At 44.8% G+C, this 12,693-nt stretch overlaps 1 protein-coding gene across 1 annotated transcript; it reads right to left on the bottom strand.

Moving 5' to 3' along the window:
* Window positions 1–2,505: 2,505 nt before the first annotated feature.
* HRG (histidine rich glycoprotein) lies at window positions 2,506–12,693 on the bottom strand. The gene is made up of 7 exons (XM_045502653.1): window positions 12,421–12,693; window positions 10,395–10,511; window positions 9,459–9,546; window positions 8,664–8,830; window positions 7,406–7,489; window positions 5,055–5,156; window positions 2,506–3,479 (listed from the first exon to the last, which is right to left on the bottom strand). Exons 1-7 carry the CDS (start codon window positions 12,688–12,690, stop codon window positions 2,541–2,543), a joined length of 1,767 nt encoding a protein of 588 aa, XP_045358609.1. The 5' UTR covers window positions 12,691–12,693; the 3' UTR covers window positions 2,506–2,540.

A 12,693-nucleotide genomic window follows, 5' to 3' on the forward strand; every position in this document is an offset into this window, starting at 1 on the left:
TTTCTGAAGGTCACTACATGGAACAACAATGCAACAGTGAGTACAATGCACAGATACCTTTCAATAGTTTCTTTGCAAGACTTCTAGCTGCCAAAAAGCATGTTGCTACCAATCACATGGCATGTCTGAGGAGCCCATGCACATGGAGATAAGTCTCATACCAGCACACTGGCAAAACTTAAAATAAAATATGTGCATCCTATCTGGTTTCTCGTCAGGTCTCCACTCAGTTGCATTGGTTTCGGAAAGAGGAATGCTCCCAAGGGTGGAGGAGACAGGAGAGAAGCAGAAGAAGAGATAAATTGAGTGAAGTCCTGTGTCCTCTATCCTGGCTTGTTTTTTAAAAAATTTTTAATGTTTATTTTTGAGAGAGAGAGGGAGACAGAGTGCAAGCAGGGGAGGGGCAGAGAGAGAGGGAGACACAGGATCTGAAGCAGGCTCCAGGCTCTGAGCTGTGAGTGCGGAGCGGGGCTCTAACTCATGAACTGCAAGAGCATGACCCGAGCCAAAGTAGGACACGCAACGGACTGTGCCACCCAGACGCCCCGCTATTTCTTTTTTTAAAGTTTATTTATTTTGAGAGAGAGCGAGTGCATGGGCAGAAAAGGGGCAGAGAGAGGGAGGGAGAGAATCCCAAGCAGGCTCCACACTGGCAGAGCATAGCCCAACACACAGCTGGATAAGGGGACAACACGGGGCTCGATCCCACAAACTGTGAAATCATGACCTGAGCCAATATCAAGAGTTGGTCACTCAACTGACTGAGGCACCTAGGTGGCCACCTTGCTTCTTGTTTCTGATGTGGTGGATATGGGTGTCTACTCATCAAGCCTAAGGAAACTTTCCAATCAACTCCAAATTCAGATTCCAACTACTCCTGGATTGTGCACCATTAGAAATGTCCTCACTTTCCCAGCCTCAGCATCTTTGTGGGCCCCTCCTTCTTCTCAACCTAAGAACTTACCCATGTTTCTTTCATCCTTAGTGTTTTGTTTTTTTACTATACACGTCCTGCCCCAACACACACACACCAATCTACCTTCTGCCATTACTACACAACTGAAACTGCTTCAGTAAGTCAGGAAGAGAGCCCTTTAAAAAATATATGTTTATTTTTTTTAAATGTTTATTTATTTATTTTAAGGGGGAGAGGGGCAAAGAGAGAGGGAGAAAGAGAATCCCAAGCAGGCTCCATGCTGTCAGCACAGAGCCAGATGCTGGCTGGATCTCATGAACCATGAGATCATGACCTGAGCTGAAATCAAGTGTTGGACGCTTAACCAACTGAGCCACCCAGGCGCCCCAAGCCTGAAGTCTTACTAGCCTGTGTCTAAATGCTTGAGCCCTGAGTTGGGAAGAAAGGAAAAGAAAGAGGACTTGAGTGCGGAAAACAAGAGTCCTCCGGCACCAAAATGAATAAAGAGAAGTTACCCGAAACTAGAGCCTCCCTAGCCCAGGGAGAAGATAGGAGAAAAACAGAGGGCCCTGGAATTCCTGAAGCAGAGAACACTTCTGTCCTGCTTTCTGAGCATGCAACCTGGAAGACAGCAAGATTCCAGGGAGAGAACAGCCATACAGTATCTCTTGGCAGTCATGTTCATTAGCAGTCTTGCAGAGACCCTTATATCCTCAGTTTGATACAGCAGTATGAGATAAACTAGACCCAGAGAGGGATGGGAACAGGCTAGGAGGAATTCCTCAGCAGGAGAGAACTGGTGAACCAATGATGAAGAATCAGACCTCCTTCTTGTGCCCACCACCCAAACACCTGGGCACTACATGAAATTTGAGAACTGTGGCACGACTTTGTGTGGAGAGTAGTGGGGTCAGGGGAGTCCAAGAGGGACTGAGGTTAAGTTTCCTATTAGCCTACTAGGATGGCAGACTGAAACGGAAATTAATTTGTTCTGAAAATAAGGTGATATTTTGGGGCGCCTGGGTGGCTTTGTTGGTTAAGTATCTGACTTCGGCTCAGGTCATGATCTCATGGTTTGTGAGTTCAAGCCCCGTGTCAGGCTCTCCACTGACAGCTCAGAGCCTGGAGCCTGTTTCAAATTCTGTATCTCCCTCTTTCTGCCCCTCCCCCACTGTGTTCTCTCTCTCTCTCTCTCTCTCTCTCTCTCTCTCTCTCTCCCTCCCCCACCCCTCTCAAAAGTAAATAAACATTTTTTAAAATTTCCTAATTAGCCTACTAGGATGGTGGCATGAAATGGAAATTACTTTGTTCTGAAAATAAAGTGATGTTTCTTGTGCACCTGAATTTATGATAACGCCAGCTATAGCATAAGTACTCATAGAGGAAAGACTCTAGAATTAAAAGAATTAAGTCCAGGGAAGAAAGAGGATCGGAGATTTGCTACAAGGATTTGGGGGCCAGTGACTTGTAGCACTGAGATCTTTCCTTTCCATTTGTCTCTCTCTTCTCATGCTACCTCCTCCCCTACCCACATTTTGCCCTACCCTGAGTATGAAAGTGAGATTAAAATAACTTGAATTTCACATTCATTGTTGGTCATATTTTTTTTATTTATGGTTCTACTTCAGAACATTAATTTTTCCCCGTTGAGGAAATCAGATTTTGGAAGCGTATATGCAAAAAACTTCAAGATTTGTGAAAACTCACTCTTGAATACCCCTGGGCATGATTCAGAGGCTGACTGAGGGAAGGGCTGAATCTTTGGGTTTAGAGCATTGCTATGATCTGGCAATGAGAAGCTAGGAAAATTGGCTTCCGGAAGAGGAAGAACTTCACCTTTCTTTAGTGGAGAGAGTCGGTAAATATATCCAATTTGTCTCCAGTGGAAGGGAAAGTGTCTCTTACCTGGACTTCTTTTTTCTGAGTGCCTAGATGGTGGGCCATGATGGTGGTGATGGTGATCTTGGGGATCCTCACTATGCGGTGGTGGGTCACAAGGTCCATGGTCAAGGAAATCATGGACATGGGGATGGTGTCCATGGGGATGGTGTCCATGGGGGTGATGTCTATGGGGGTGATGCCCATGAGGAGGGTGTCCGTGGGGATGGTGTCCATGGGGGTGATGTCTATGGGGGTGATGTCCATGAGGAGGGGGTCCATGTGGATGGTGTCCATGGGGGTGATGCCCATGAGGTGGGGGTCCATGGGGATGGTGTCCATGGGGGTGATGCCCATGAGGAGGGGGTCCATGGGGATGGTGCTTACTGGAACTATGATTATGAGGGTGTCCGTGGGTCCTATTGGTGCCAAAATGGGGATGATGACATTTTAACTCTGGAACAGGCGAAACTTGGGTGGCTTCTGCCTGAAATGGTGGTCTGTCTGTTTGATTTTTGTCTTCTAGAGGAGGAAGACATCCAAGTTCATGTGGCTTGTGGGGATGGTGGTGATCTCTAAATTCATCAGGCTTAAATGGAGGCTTGCCAGCAAGAGAATGCTCATGCCCCCCAGGGTGGAGGGGATGGCCGAAATACTGTTGTATGCCACTGATGTTTCTACCATCCTATTAAAGGATACAGAAAAGTGAATATTATTACAGAACACAAAAGAAGTTAGATGCACAACTTGATTTAGACCTAGGGCCTGCAGACTTTTGTATTCCACAACTCCACTTTTAAAAATAGGATAGCAAAACAGCATTCTCAAGCTTTTATCCCCCCCAGTTGACACTTGAAATACAAAGACTATCATCTACCATCATCATTATTTCACAATAGTAATATTTTGATAACACAAGAGTCAGAAAGATAATCTCAGAGTAAAGAGTGGTTCTTCAGATGGAATAAATGTTGTATTAGGAAACAGTATTTATTATCCCCATTTTTCTCATTTCAGCATAAAATGGTGAAATTATATTCTAGATGGTATTCATCTGTAGATCAACATTTGGAAAACTAGTGCCTTATACTTAATATCCTCAACAGAGTTCTGAGGCTTTATGGTATAAGCATCTCTTAGTCTTAAAGGATGAGTACTTCACCTCTTCCCTCTCCTCCTTCTTCAGATTTTAATTAAAAAAAAATCATCTGTGGATGCGATGCCTGGATGGCTCAGTCAGTTAAGCATCTGACTTTAGCTCAGGTCATGATCTCACAGTTCATGAGGTTGAGCCCCACGTCAGGCTCTGTGCTGACAGCTCGGAGCCTGGAGCCTGCTTCAGATTCTGTGTCTCCCTCTCTCTTCCCCTCCCCTGCTCGTGCTCTTTCTCTCAAAGAATAAACATTAAAAAAAATTGTTTTAAAGCTGTGGAGCCATGTTCACGGTGACAAAACTGTCACACCCCTCCCCCATTTTGTTTTTTGGTCTGGTATATGGACATTTGGATTATTTTCAGGTTTTTAGTGATGTGAAAAGCACTGTAATGAATGCCTTGATATAGAACAAAGCTTTCTGGGACAGATGTGAAATATTGCTTTGTGCCTCACTTTATGTATCTTTATATAATATGTTTGAGGCTAATTCAGTCTCTTTAGGCTCTATGCTTAATAATAAAAGTTAGAAATTATTTTTAATTATTTATTTTTTTAAGGTTTTTTTTTTTGACGTTTATTTATTTTTGAGACAGAGAGAGACAGAGCATGAACGGGGGAGGGTCAGAGAGAAGGAGACACAGAATCTGAAACTGGCTCCAGGCTCTGAGCTGTCAGCACAGAGCCCGATGCGGGGCTCGAACTCACTGACTGCGAGATCATGACCTGAGCCAAAGTCAGCCGCTTAACCGACTGAGCCACCCAGGCGCCCCAAGAAATTATTAAGTCTCAGCACTGGTGCTTAACTATAAGGGCCATTTTCATATTCATTAGAGGGTGACTGAATTGGTTATGATTTTTACTTTACGAATCTTACCTCTCCCCAGTTCTTGGAATTTTTTTATGCTTTTTGTGTCATACCAGCAATAGTACCCCTTCCCCAGGGACCTATTCTCCCTGTATTTCTTTTCAGCCACCTCTCACCTCTCTGCCTCTCTCTTTCTCTTTCTCCCCTCCACCCCCAGAGCTATAACAACAAAATACACTCTGTGTTTGAAAATATTTCTTAGTCTGGCCTGCTTCTGATAAGGACTCCTTAGGCAACCCACCTCCAAGTTGAAGACTTCACAGTTTATGGCAATGTCATTTGGGGTTTCCAAGTCTGAGACTCCTACATCATAGGACAAATCTGCTCTGCAGAATCCAAAGGCCTATAAAGAAGAGAGAAGCCTATTAGGGTGTGTATGCGTGTATTCGTGTGTCTATTTCTGTGCAGCTGGTATGAAGGTTCCCAGCTATAGTTGTAAACTTTCAGACATTTGGGAAAGACAAAGAGCTTTAGAACAATCAGGGTACTATTATCAAATTTCTCCACTAATTATTTAATAATCTTTCCTAGAAGAAAGTGCAGGTTCCAAAGTGTCTCACTTCAAGTTGCTGTGGTTTTCTTCCCTGAGTGGTGACCAGTGCTGAGCTTCCCCACGGGGGTCAGTGAGGAAACCACATCATTGATGCCCTGCCTTAGGCCAACCCTTCTGCACCGAAGACCCAAATTGCCTGTGCCTAGAGAGAATTAAGAGTGGTGTAGAAGAGGGATTTGTATACAACTTTATCCAGTCCCTTGAAGGAAAGTATTGGAAAGGAAGGAACCAGTATGAAAATAGCTTGAGGGACCCTGTCAAAGTAACCATCCGCAGGCCTTACTGGGAGTACAGAGGCTACCGCTGGCTTGCACCCCTATGCCCCAGAGTCTCCTAAACCCAGCTGTCAAAGGTAGACTAGAACAAGAAGAAATGCTTTTCTAGAAGAGACAGATAATCACTCAGGTCTGAGAATAGTTTTGCAGTCAGACAGACCTATGTTAATTCTGGCTTCACCATTTATTAGTTGTGTGAGTTTAGGCAAATTACTTAAAATTTCTAAAATCCAGTCTTTGTAAAATGGGCACAATACTAACTATCTTCAAGATGTGGAAGGGCTTAATTAAATGAGATTATGCTGCAAAACACTTAACATTGAGACCCCTCTTTTCCAGCTGCCATGTTTCTGCATGGCATCACCCACACCAAGATTATTAAGAATTTGTTGAAGAAGGGAGTGGGAGAGGGAGGTGTCTTTTCTGGTGGCCACTAAGCAAGATTCTAGAACTGATTCAGGCAGGAATGTTGAACAGCCAGAAAAGGAACTAATGAATGAATGCTTCCTTGCTTTTGACCCTAGAGAGCCTGTTGTTAAACCTCAGGATTATCCTGGCCTTGAAATCAGAAGGCCGTTGTTAAAATCCTGTGTCCTAACATTTTCTAGCTAAGTGCCCTGAGGTTAAGTGGTTAACCTTCTAGGGGTGCCTGGGTGGCTCAGTCTGTTGAGCCTCCGACTTCGGCTCAAGTCATGATCTCAACGGTTCGTGAGTTCGAGCCCCGCCTCAGGCTCTGTGCTGACAGCTCGGAGCCTGGAGCCTGCTTTGGATTCTGTGTCTCCCTCTCTCTCTGCCCCTCCCCCACTCATGCTCTGTCTCTCTCTCTGTCAAAAATAAATAAAAACTTTAAAAAAAATTAAAAAAAAAAGTGGTTAAGCTTCTAGGCTGTTCTGTCCCAGGGAAATGGAGGCAGGCATTTGCTTCTCCTCAGCAGGGTTGTTACAGGGATCCAATGAAGCAATAGTATGCATGTAAACTACACACAAATGCTGAGTATTATTTTTTTTTTTAATTTTTTTTTCATCGTTTATTTATTTTTGAGACAGAGAGAGACAGAGCATGAACGGGGGAGGGGCAGAGAGAGAGAGGGAGACACAGAATCGGAAACAGGCTCCAGGCTCTGAGCCATCAGCCCAGAGCCCGACGCGGGGCTCGAACTCACGGACCGCGAGATCGTGACCTGGCTGAAGTCGGACGCTTCACCGACTGCGCCACCCAGGCGCCCCAATGCTGAGTATTATTAATAAGATATTTCAGCAGATACAGGGGTATCCATTTATAAGTGATTAGGAGAAAAAAGCCCACTGCATTGAGCCTTAGGAGAACTGGATTCTAATCTCAGCTTGGTTATGAACACTGGGCAAGACACTTACTTTGCTGATCCTCAGTTACCTCCACATTTGTCACATGGGGCCACTGTGAGGAATAAATGAGATGAAGAGAACACAGGCACCCACTGATGTGTAGGCTCTTAATATAAGCCGGTTATTAGTTTTAGCTAAGTCTTTAATCCTAACGGGTTAGAAAAAACCTCAGTGTTAAGTTTAAGCATGGTGTATATTGTAAAATCACAGTCTCATGATTCACTCAACTCGTCTGTGCCTCAGTTTCTCCATCTCTAAGTCAGAGATAAAAATAAGACCTACCTTATTGAGTGGTTGGGGGGTTAATAACATATGTGTAAAGCACTTGGGCAGGTTCCTGGCACATAGTAGGTGGTCTCTAAATGTTACCTAGTATTTCACAGACATTTATTATACTCACATTATAGTGCCTGGGAAAATGGCGGCTACTGGAGCAGTTCCTCACAGAGAAGTCCACGTAGTAATTGGTTCTTTCCCCTCCTCTCTAGAACAAATTGGATCAAAGCAGTTTCAGGAACATAAACATTAAAAAAGAAAAAAAAAAAAAAGCAGTAGATACCTGCTATCCAATATGCTATAAAGCACTGTGGGGATTCAAAATCACCAACATGTGCTATTTTTCTTATGACCACTGCCTTTAAAAAAATTTATCACAAATAAAATATATTTTTATTAAAAAAAATTTTTTTAATGTTTATTTATTTTTGAGACAGAGAGAGACACAGCATGAGCAGGGAAGGGGAAGAGAGAAAGGGAGACACAGAATGTGAAGCAGGCTCCAGGCTCTGAGCTGTCAGCACAGAGACTGACGCGGGGCTCGAACTCACGAACTGTGAGATCATGACCTGAGCCGAAGTCAGATGCTTAACCGACTGAGCCACCCAGGCGCCCCAATAAAATATATTTTTAAAGGGGCACCTGAGTGGCTCAATTGGTTGGGTGTCCAACTCTTGATTTCAGGCTCAGGTTATGATCTCATGAGATTGAGCTTCAAGCTGGGTGTGGAGCCTGCTTAAGATTCTCTTGCCCCCTCTCCCTCTGCCCCTTCCCTGCTAAAGTGTGAGCAAGCATGGGTTTGCTTTCTCTCTCTCTCTCTCTCTCTCTCTCTTTCTCTCAGTCTCTCTCTCTCTCTCTCTCTCAAAAAATACTGTTTCATTGAAAAGGGAAAATAATATAGACATAATCAAGCATAGTGAAAAATCACCTTTCCTGTACCCGATCTCTTCTTCCCAAAGGTACCACTACCACCTATTTGAGGGGTTTCTCGTAGCCTTTTCCTAAATATGTCGCACATGTACCCATATATCTAACATAAATGGGCTCAGAGTCTAAGTGTTGTCTCTAACTTGCTTTTCCCCTTAGAAATTCTTCCCAATGTATACGGATCCAAGACATTCCCTTTAGTAATTGTGCTATATTCCTTCCATTCCTTCCATTCCATTCAGTAGCTATTCATACTCCCCACAACCCCCAAAATTAAAAGAACCGCAGGAAAGCAGTGTCTTTGGTATCTCTTGCCTACGGAGGCTGCTACAGGGACCTCAGTTTGAAAGTAGCGCGACATGTGAGGCCAGTGGAGAGGGCCAGGGCCGCTGGGTCTGCGCCTGCCAGGCCGGAGCTGGGCCCTCAGACGCTAGCTGACGTGAGGGGACACTCACCGCTCTGACAACTCTCTCCACTCGGTCCACTCTGAAAAAGGCAAAATCTCCATTCTCTCTTTTGTACTTCTCAAAGGCTTTGTTGGCTTGGTCTCTATAAGGCTGAGTGTCCTCAAAGAAGTCAAAGAGTACAGGGCTGTCTTTGGTATTGGCCAGTGCCGAAGAGACTGGAGAAAGAAGATGGCAACTTTCCATTACCAGAGGGTTGGAAATAGCAATGTCCATACTGGGACTTCATATGTATAAGCACGTTAGCAAGAGAAACAATAGCTTCCGTTTTACAGATGGGTACATTGAGGGTTGGAGAAGCAAAGTAATTTGCTCAAGATCAAATCAGCCCATCAACAGCAGGGCTGATCCTTCTGATGCTTATGTCTCTGTTGTGACTCCATTCAGACACCTCTCCCATCACTCACAAAGTGTTCATATTTCACTAAACTCCTCCTGTCTTGCCCAGGAGGGAGAGGCATCATTAACACAGTTTTTGCCCAGAGAGAGAAGATACAGATCACCCTTTCTTCAAGGTGACCTCTTAAAGGGGTTGCTTGACTGTTGAATTTTTGTATATTGAATCATGTTGAAAATCTTATACATTGAATTTCTTTAAAGGAAGGTATACCAATAACAGAAGAAAACCCTCTGCTTTTCCTTCCACAGAGAGCAAATAATAATTGATTTTCTGAGGGCAGGGGCCATTCCTGATATGTGCATCTTAGTATTATATGGTGAATACCACAGTATGATTGAATTCTATATTAATTTAGAATTAATTAGCATTTGAACATATGACCATACCAGAACTTGTGGTGCAGTTAAAATCATTCAGTCTAAGATCCTGAGATTCATTCAAATATGTAGCTATTACCTTACACTGTCCGACCACCTGTAAGAAAGAGGGAATTATGTCATCACACACTGCCTTTGTCGGGTTGAATGTGAGGGGACAAAAAGTGATGTCACATACTCCTACTATCCACTGAGAATCCACCTTGGTTTTCTCTCACCAAGTCCTCTCTCAAAACCTGTATTTTCTTAGTCTGTTTCTGTGGGCTGGGTGCTATATACATCCAAAACCCTCACGAGAGCCAGGGAGAAACTGTTTAAACAGATCATGGCCATATCCCAAACATTTTCAAGGGAAAACAGTGCTAAAACTCCTCGGTAGGTAAACGTCTTATTTTCTAGAACTGAAATTTGATATACGTGCTTATTCATCTTCTTGCTCTCTTCCTGTGGCGGAGAACCTGGCATCTGAGTACCCACGTGCAATATGGAGAACGAGACCCTGTTCCTCAAGGCAACTACACTTACTCCCTATGGCTATTCCTGCCAACGAGGCCAGTCTTCATAGGGCACAGTCACAGGTTCGTATGTTCTCAGACACACGGACTCTCAGGGCCTGAACCCTTAAAGTCCAGGTACCCCAAACCCCTCCTGTTATTTTACAGCTGAGGAGGCAAAAGTCTAGACACTTGAGGTGATTTTCCCAAGGTCTCACAGCTGGGCATGTTATCCCAAGGGACCACAATCCCCAGTGACTCAGCCTGAACTGGGAATCCCAGGAATGACTCTCAAGAGACTTTACTCAAGGTCAACATAGTCTTCTCGAGTCAAGAGGCAGGATCTGCCCTTCTTTGTTCACTCTGTTAGCGCAGGCATGCTGCTGCCCTGAGTAAACAGAATAGACAGAAGTCTAGAATGATACAAGTTCAAAGTACCCTGTTTACTTACAATCTCAGATAAACGCTTAGAAAGAGCTGGGTCACAGTCATCCCAGTGTTTCCTGGATAGGACTGGGCAGTCTGATTCTTTCACATCTAAGACTAAATAATAGACAGCTGCAGATTCCTGAGGAATACCAGAAGAACAACATGTGAGTAGCATGTGGGAGCCTAGTGCTTTTTCAATAAAAGCAATCTCTTTATTTCTTTTTATTTTTTAACATTTATTCATCTTTAAGAGACAGAGAGAGACAGAGCATGAGCGGGGAAGGGGCAGAGAGAGAGGGAGACACAGAATCCGAAGCAGGCTCCAGGCTCTGAGCTGTCAGCACAGAGCCCGACGCGGGGCTCGAACTCACGAACCGCGAGATCATGACCTGAGCTGAAGTCGGACGCTCAACCGACTGAGCCACCCAGGCGACCCGCAATCTCTTTATTTCTTAAAGAGAATTCCTGCTTCTCTCCAAATCATCACAGATGTCCTACCTTTGTGTCATTTGATCTACTTCTTTTGAATAAATAGCTTCAAAGAGTTACTTCCAAATGTTCTTTTTCACTGGTCATGATGTTGCTTCTGCCCACGAGCTTTAAAAAGCAACCACTGAGCAGCAGTGTGGGTTTGGGTGGAGGTGTTGAAGGTGCAGGCCCAGAATTATAAGTGATGACAGCCTCCGATCTGTATATGCAGTTGTGTCCTCTTGCCCAGCTCTATTCCTGAACTTGGATTGTTTTGCCTTGATTTCAACCTGCCCAAAGCTTAAACACACTGTCTTCTCCTACAAGCTGTCTCTCTCTCTCAACTTCCCCTGCCTGTTGTCTGAGGCATCATTAATGACTTATTGCCGTAGTCCCTGGCTTAGAAATGTGAGGGTGACCTTGATTTCTTTCCTTTGCTTTTACTTTCCAGGAGCCAGGTGTTCAACGGCCTTTCTTTGAAATGTCTCATGTCTTTTCTTCATTCTCCCTGCTCTGATGTCCATTGCCTGGGGCTGGTCCTCATTGCCTCTTTCCTGAGCACAAATGGCTTCCTAGTTCATGTCTCCTGTGTCCATCTCCCTAGGCACACCGCCCCCCCCCTTCCTCACCCACCCACACACCCTCCTGCCGTCACTCAGAGGCAGTACTGTGCCAATTTGTCCTGTGCCTGCATGTGTCACAGAGAGCCTGGAACGGGACTCACGGTCACTAAATTGCCGGTTGGACCCTACATTCCTGAAACCCCTCTTGTTCTCTGCAACCTGTGGTGCCTCTCATACCAGCAACAAGTGGAAATTTCTCTGCTTCTGTGGGGCCCCATAGTCTGTCCTCCTAGATTTCAGTGGTTTCACCAAAGGGTAGGTTTTTTGGGGGTGGGGTGGGGTGGGGAGAGAGCCCTCCTTCCGTTAATCTCTTTCAAGGCCTCAGATCCACGCCAAACAAGCATATAATCTTATTAAGTGAAAACAGTAGGCTCTCTTTGCTTCACGATAAGCCTACAGTCAGTCTTCAGACCTGCTAACTGCTCCAAAGCCCACAAAAAACTTCCAGAACATTCCATTCCCGCTGCATTCAATTATTCCCTGACACTCTCCTTCCTCATTCCCTGTCTACATCCTTCTCCCAACCAATTTTAAAAGCTCTCCTTCCATTAGGTTACTTCTGCGTCTATACCACTTGATTGCTAGAATGTGTCCCGTCTTAACGCAGTTTGCCTGTGTGTGTACGTGAGCTGATGATTATTTCCTTGAGGGTCCTGCTGACACCTTATTCTAATTCTTCTCTCCTGGTACTTACTGTTTGAGTTGGCTCAGCATACATGCTTATAAGTACCTACAGACTGATTCATAATTAAGGAGATATTAATAGCAAATGTTAGTTTGAAGGCACCCCTCCTCCCCCCAAAAAAACCCCAACAGTGTAGAGGAGCAGCAGAAACGAAACCAGAAACCCTACCCAGAGCCGTTTCATTGTGCAAGGCAGTAAGGGTGGGGCCCAACACCACATTTGCCCCTGGGGCCTGGTCTCCCAGCTCAGCTCTACCACAGGCAGTTCCTCACCACTTTGTCCAAATGGGCATCAGCGACCCGCAGCAACTGGAAAAGGTAGCCTTTCCACCGTCCTCTATTGATCAGGTCTAACACTTTCCTGGCCAAGGGCTCAGTAGCGTCGCAGTCTGTGGGACGCAGAGCGCAGGAATTCTGCAGCGTGAAGAAGGGGATGAGAAGCAGGGCTGCGGTGAAGGCTCTCATCTTGTTAAAACGTGGAAACCATCCCTTGCTACAGTATGTCCCAGCAGAGAATTTTATACAGACTTTCTGAAGATACATACA

The sequence above is a fragment of the Leopardus geoffroyi genome, chromosome C2 (genome assembly GCF_018350155.1).
Source record: "Leopardus geoffroyi isolate Oge1 chromosome C2, O.geoffroyi_Oge1_pat1.0, whole genome shotgun sequence".
In the NCBI taxonomy this organism is placed as follows: Eukaryota; Metazoa; Chordata; class Mammalia; order Carnivora; family Felidae; genus Leopardus; species Leopardus geoffroyi.

Excerpts from the sequence above, each read along its gene's own strand:
- HRG (XM_045502653.1), bottom strand. The coding sequence starts at position 12,690 with ATGTATCTTCAGAAAGTCTGTATAAAATTCTCTGCTGGGACATACTGT. Across the intron at positions 8,831-9,458 it reads TAACTGCACCACAAGTTCTG|TCTCTTCGGCACTGGCCAAT; the intron begins GTATGGTCATAT and ends TTCTTTCTCCAG. Across the intron at positions 5,157-7,405 it reads ATTTTCCCAGGCACTATAAT|GCCTTTGGATTCTGCAGAGC; the intron begins GTGAGTATAATA and ends TCTTCTTTATAG.